Raw genomic sequence first — 6,393 nt, 5'->3', positions numbered from 1 at the left:
GGGGGACTGGGCTGCTCTGGGGACTGAGATCCAAAGTGGGCTTGGGAAGGAGCCAGAGGCCAGGATTAAGCCCAGCTTAGCCCTGGTTTTTTTGTTTGTTTGTTTGTTTGTTTTTAGCCTTGGGTTTATGGGCGCCTTGGGGCAAGTCCCTAGGTCACTGTCCAGGCTGGGCCCTCTGTCTTCCTGTCAGTGCAGTGGAGGGTCTCTCTGACGCCCGGGGAACAAACTAAGGTTCCCAGATGAGATTCCTGGATTGGGGCTCCTGGCATCACAATTGCCAACTTCGACTCTGGGAGTTTGACAGTTTGCTTCCAGGGGTCCATGGGAAAGATGTGTCACTGTTTGAGGTTCATGGCCATTGTTTTAATCACCATGACTACCACCACCATCATCCCGTTTCAGAGCTTTGGACTTTTTATAGTCTGCTCTCCTGGTGTGTCACTTGGGTACATTGTTTATCCCATTTCATAGGTGGAGAGCCTGAGGCCCAGAGGGTTCAGGGACTGGCTTATCCTGGCCCCGTTGTGTGATTCTAGTTGGCCCCTGCTCCTTTCTGGGCCTCAGCCTCCCCATCTGTGCAGTGGAGATTTGGGCTCGCTGAAGTTCCAGGGTCTGAGGCAATGAGGTCCAAGGGGTTCCTGGGTGGAGCTGTCTTCATCCTGGAGCTGCAGGCAGGATTTCCAGGGTAGGAAGTCCTCCTGGTGAGTGGGCACCTGTCTTTGGCTGTGCCTGGGAACCAGACCCTGGCCAGATGGTCGTAGAATCCTCTGAGGCTTCCCCTCCTGGCTCAGCAACTCTCTCTGCACCCCACCGCCCAGGGTGGTGGATGGGCAGAAACTTTCACCGTCATCCTCCCAGGCGGTGCTCTTACCTGCACCGGGCTTTCACATCCGCTCTGGTGCTCCCAGACGACACTGTGACCTCTGACACGTGTGTGCAGCACCCTGCAGCTGCCCCGACCTGTGGCTGGGCCACTTATTCCCAGATGTGAGGCCTGGCTGGTCCAGGGCTTAAAAGAATTCCCAGCTGCAGGCATAGCCTTTCAGCCTCTGGCAGCTGTGCAGTGGTGCATAAGTCGCTGCTCTCTGGGCTCATCTTCCTCATACATCAAATGGCCATTTGTGGTCTTTACAGTAAGACCTCTTAACCTATGTGCTGAGGTATTTAGCCCTGAAATTTTCCACCTCTGCGTGTGTGTGCGTGCGCGCGCGTGCGTAACTGTATAGTTCCCAGGGATGTGCGGCATCTTTCTCTTTCATTAGTTCTAGGTGCTGTAGCCTCTTCATAGACGAAACCCGGGCTCTGAGTAGTTCTAGGTCCAGCATTCCAAGTCCTTAACTGTGATGAGGGACCCAACCTAGCCCAGGCCTGACCGACTTTCCCGTGTGGCTATGACACTGAGACACCCCTGACTTTCCCTGAGCCCCAGTCTTCCTGTGAGATAGCTGCTTTTCACACTCCATCAAGGGCACCATTTTTCCCTTTGCAAATGAAATCTGCAGGAACCCAGCAAAAACTCCAAGGGTTCTGAGGGTTGTGTGTGAGGCCGGAAATGCTTCCTTTTTTGTATGTGGAACTTCTGAGGTTCCTCCAAACACAGTTTCAAAAGCACTGGGCAGATGATCCCTCAGTGAGGTTCCATGTGTCTGTGACATCTGTCCAGTCCAGGTGTGAGCAAATATTTTGAAGTTCTGGTTTTGTTCCTGTTTATTAGTTTCAGAAAGATCTAAACATTCAGAGCAAGTTCTAATTTGAATGACTCACTAAGGTTTTTTAAAACCCTTGGTTCAGGTAGAAGATATCCTTTGGCTGGGTCCAGGATTCTCCCACTTGGTGATTGCTCTGGCCTGGGGCTTGGTTTGATTCTGGCCCATGAAGGCGAAGGCTGTCTGGCTCCTCATTAGTTCACAGAGTGACTTACTCACAGAGGGACCATGACATTTCCCTTAGAGGGCCACTGGGAAGGTTGCATGAGAGGGGTTTAACCTGCCATGGCCGCCGGCATATGGTGGGAGCCACAGACAATGGTAACTCACCTCTCCCTCTTCTCCCGTAAATAAATGACCAACCATGTTTTGATGGAGCAGAAGTTTCCAGCAAGGAAATAAGGGTGGGAGCCCATATTCAGTTACGCCAAAGGGACTGTCAGGTTTCCATATGGCACTTCGGCTTTCACAGTGTAGAGTGTTTGGGTCACTGCTTGATTTTGTTTCAATCTCTGTGACATTGGCTTGTGCACAGTAGCCTCCACTTGTGAGCCTTCCTCATTTTCTCTTTATTTCACAGATGTTTGAGACAGAGGCAGATGAGAAGGAGATGCCCTTGGAGGAAAGGAAGGGGCCGGGTGCCGAGGACCCCTCACCCAGCAAGGACCCCTCTCGTGGCCAGGATCCTCCTCCAGGACAAGACCTTCCACCCAAAGAGGACTCCTCTTCCAGCCAGGAACCCTCTGCTGGCCCAGAATCACCATCCAGCAAAGACTCACCTTCCTGCAAAGAGTCCCCTCCGGGCCAGGAACCCTTGCCAAGCAAGGACTCCTCACCATGCCAGGAACACCCTACAGCCCCAGCCTTCTCTCCATGCCAGGACCTTCCTGCTGGGCAAGAACCCTCTCCCAGCCAAGACCCTCTAATCAGCAAAGACCTCCCTGACATCCAGGAACCCCCTGCCCAGGACCTTCTGCCCCGTCAAGACCTGCCTCCGAGCCAGGACCCCCTGGCAGCTGAGCCCCTTGCTAGGGAGACCGTGAGCTCTGGGGACCCACCAGCAGCCACAGGGCACTCGCCTGTGGCCTCCAGGCCAAACTTCGTGATCCCCGAGGTCCGGCTGGACAGCACCTACAGTCAGAAGGCAAGGGCGGAGGGGGGCAGCTCGGGCGACGAGGAAGATGCAGAAGAGGCTGAGGAGGGCGAGGAGGGAGAGGAGGACGAGGACGAGGACACAAGTGATGACAACTATGGAGAGCGTGGTGAGGCCAAGCGCAGCAGCATGATCGAGACGGGCCAGGGTGCGGAGGGAGGCCTCTCGCTGCGCGTGCAGAACTCGCTGCGGCGCCGGACGCACAGCGAGGGCAGCCTGCTGCAGGAGACCCGCGGGCCCTGCTTCGCCTCCGACACTACCTTGCACTGCTCAGATGGAGAGGGCACTGCGTCCACCTGGGCCATGCCTTTGCCCCGCACCCTCAAGAAGGAACTGGGCCGCAATGGTGGCTCAATGCACCACCTTTCCGTCTTCTTCACAGGACACAGGAAGGTAAGGGGGCCAAGGGTGGAGGGGGAGTGGGTACATGACAGGGTGGGGTGAAGGGAGCGTGCGTCCAGGAGCTGCAGGGAGTGAAGCCTTTGCTTTGTCCCACCTCTGTTCTTCTCTCAGCCTTCCAATGAGCCTTCCACCCATTTGACAGAGGATAAAACTGAGGGCCAGGGGCTTCCCTGGTGGCGCAGTGGTTGAGAGTCCGCCTGCCGATGCAGGGGACACGGGTTCGTGCCCCGGTCCGGGAAGGTCCCACATGCCTCGGAGCGGCTGGGCCCTGAGCCATGGCCGCTGAGCCTGCGCGTCCGGAGCCGGTGCTCCGCAACGGGAGAGGCCACAGCAGTGAGAGGCCCACATACCACAAAAATAAATAAATAAATAAAAACAAAAAACTGAGGGCCAGAGGGACCAAGAAGGCAGAACCTGGAGTTAAACCCAAGACTTTATGACTCCAGATATTCTTACAGCTCCGTTGTACTGGGGGAACCCACAGAAAGTAGAGCAGGTGTATTTGGATCTAAAAGATCCAGCATCATGACTGGAGAAATTGTTATAATTTACACTTGGTCCAGGCCTAGCCAGACTAGAAATCTGTCAGCCAACAAGCATGACAACACATATTTCCTCTGTGCTGGCATTATTCTAAGCGATTTACAGGAACTCATTAACTCTCACAACAGCCCTGTGAGGTAGATACTGTTGTGAGGAAACTGAGGCACTGGGAGATTATCTGGTTTGCACCGGGTCGCACGATTTATAACAGTCTGAATCAGAATTAGAATGTGGCTCCAGGGCTGGAGCTCTTAACCACTGTGCTCTTTGCCTCTTGCAAATATTTATAAATAGATGAATAAGTGTTTATTGATTTCCTGCGGTGTGCCAGGCCCTGTGCTCTGTGCCACAGCAGGGGCCACAGAAATGTGTGAGGCTGATCTCAGCCTGTGAGGAATGCTTTTTCTGTGTGGGCCCCGAAGGTGGCCTAACAGTGAAAAGATTGCAACATGGCCTTGAAGCCCGTTAGCCAGCTTGAGCCTGGGCTCTGTCCCTTACTAACTGTGTGGCCTTGGGTGAGTCACTCAGCTCTTCTGAGCCTTAGTGTCTTCTCTGAAAAGCAGAGGTTAATAGCACTCACATCGCATGGTGGTTGAGGGTGAACCCAAAGAGCCCAGTGCCTGATGACATTCGTGCAGTTGCCAGGCGAATGCTGTGGAGGTGCTCACAGCCAGTGTGGTGCAAGGTGTTGTTATGACAACTGTTGTGAGTCCAGGCAGGTGCAGATTCAGGGAGGAGAGACCCCAGGGCCTAGGGGCACGAGGGAAGGCTTCTGGCAAAAGATGCTCCTCAGTCTGGCCTTGAAGGTTGGGCAGGTTTAGAATAAACAAAGAGGATGAGGTAGGCATTCTGTGAAAGACCATGACCTGGACAAAACTGTCTGTAGAAGTCAGTTTAGCTAGAACAAGGGGTTTCTACAGTGCAGGGATGGTAGATGGGTGGCACTCATTCTGCAATTTCTGACTCCAAACCCATGGTAGACATGACTAATGGATTCCAGCACATTTCCCCACCAAGTTGGGACTTGGCCTCAGAAACCTTCTTAGCTTCTCAGCCACTAGCAATAAGGCCTCTGGGCACGTGGGAGGACACCTTCTGCTGAAAGGTGGCTGGGCTGGAAGGGCTGGTTGGGGCCCTCCAGAAAAGGGCCTTAAACTTTGTGTCCAGGAATTGGAACTAAATCCCAAAGGAATGGGGACTGGATCTGTTTCCTCATCTGTAAGCACTCTGATGTGCTCCAAAATCACCAGGGGAGTAGGTTATTTATTTATTTATTTTTTTAACTTCTTTATTGCAATATAATTGCTTTACAATGGTGTGTTAGTTTCTGCTTTATAACAAAGTGAATCAGCTATACATATACATATATCCCCATATCGCCTCCCTCTTGCATCTCCCTCGCACCCTCCCTATCCCACCCCTCTAGGTGGTCACAAAGCACCGAGCTGATCTCCCTGTGCTATGCGGCTGCTTCCCAATAGCTATCAGTTTCATATTTGGTAGTGTATATATGTCCATGCCACTCTCTCACTTTGTCCCAGCTTACCCTTCCTCCTCCCCGTGTCCTCAAGTCCATTCTCTAGTAGGTCTGTGTATTTATTCCCGTCCTGCGCCTAGGTTCTTCATGACCTTTTGTTTTGTTTTTTTTTTTTAGATTCCATATATATGTGTTAGCATACGGTATTTGTTTTTCTCTTTCTGTCTTACTTCACTCTGTATGAGACACTCTAGGTCCATCCACCTCACTACAAATAACTCAATTTCATTTCTTTTTATGGCTGAGTAATATTCCATTGTATATATGAGCAACATCTTCTTTACCCATTCATCTGTCGATGGACACTTAGGTTGCTTCCATGTCCTGGCTATTGTAAATAGAGCTGCAGTGAACATTGCAGTACATGACTCTTTTAGAATTATGGTTTTCTCAGGGTATATGCCCAGTAATGAGATTGCTGGGTGGTATGGTAGTTCTATTTTCAGTTTTATAAGGAACCTCCATACTGTTCTCCATAGTGGCTGTATCAGTTTACATTCCCACCAGCAGTACGAGAGGGTTCCCTTTTCTCCACACCCTTTCCAGCATTTATTGTTTGTAGATTTTTTGATGATGGCCATTCTGACTGGTGTGAGGTGATTCCTCATTTGGTTTCTCTTGTGTTTTTTTTTTTTTTTTTTTTTTTTGCGGTACGCGGGCCTCTCACTGCTGTGGCCTCTCCCGTGTGGAGCACAGGCTCCAGACGCGCAGGCTCAGCAGCCATGGCTCACGGGCCCAGCCGCTCCGCGGCATGTGTGATCTTCCCGGACCGGGGCACGAACCCGTGTCCCCTGCATCGGCAGGCGGACTCCCAACCACTGCACCACCAGGGAAGCCCTCATTGTGGTTTTGACTTGCATTTATCTAATGATTAGTGATGTTGAACGTTCTTTCATATGTTTGTTGGCAATCTGTATATCTTCTTTGGGGAATAGGTTATTAAATAGATTTCTAAGTCCCCCTACCCCAGAATCTGGAATCCGATTTTCTGGAATCAGAATTTCCAGGGGGCAGTGCCCAGACCTTGCTTTTTTTTTTTTTTTTTTTCCCCA

The 6,393-nt window shown here is 51.7% G+C and overlaps 1 protein-coding gene across 3 annotated transcripts in view; it reads left to right on the top strand.

The window, feature by feature from the left end:
- RGS3 (regulator of G protein signaling 3) overlaps positions 1–6,393 on the top strand; it is a 132,287-nt gene that overhangs the window by 111,909 nt on the left and 13,985 nt on the right. For 2 of the 3 annotated variants that reach the window (XM_007449739.1, XM_007449740.1), the window contains one exon: positions 2,287–3,252. The exons of the other annotated variant lie outside the window; for it this stretch is intronic. In XM_007449739.1, coding sequence (XP_007449801.1) covers positions 2,287–3,252 — 966 coding nt within the window. The remainder of the gene's footprint in view (positions 1–2,286; positions 3,253–6,393) is intronic. 3 annotated transcript variants of the gene reach the window in all.

This window comes from Lipotes vexillifer, unplaced genomic scaffold, assembly GCF_000442215.2.
Source record: "Lipotes vexillifer unplaced genomic scaffold, Lipotes_vexillifer_v1.1 scaffold230, whole genome shotgun sequence".
In the NCBI taxonomy this organism is placed as follows: domain Eukaryota; kingdom Metazoa; phylum Chordata; class Mammalia; order Artiodactyla; family Lipotidae; genus Lipotes; species Lipotes vexillifer.
This window is presented reverse-complemented; position numbering and strand designations above follow the sequence as displayed.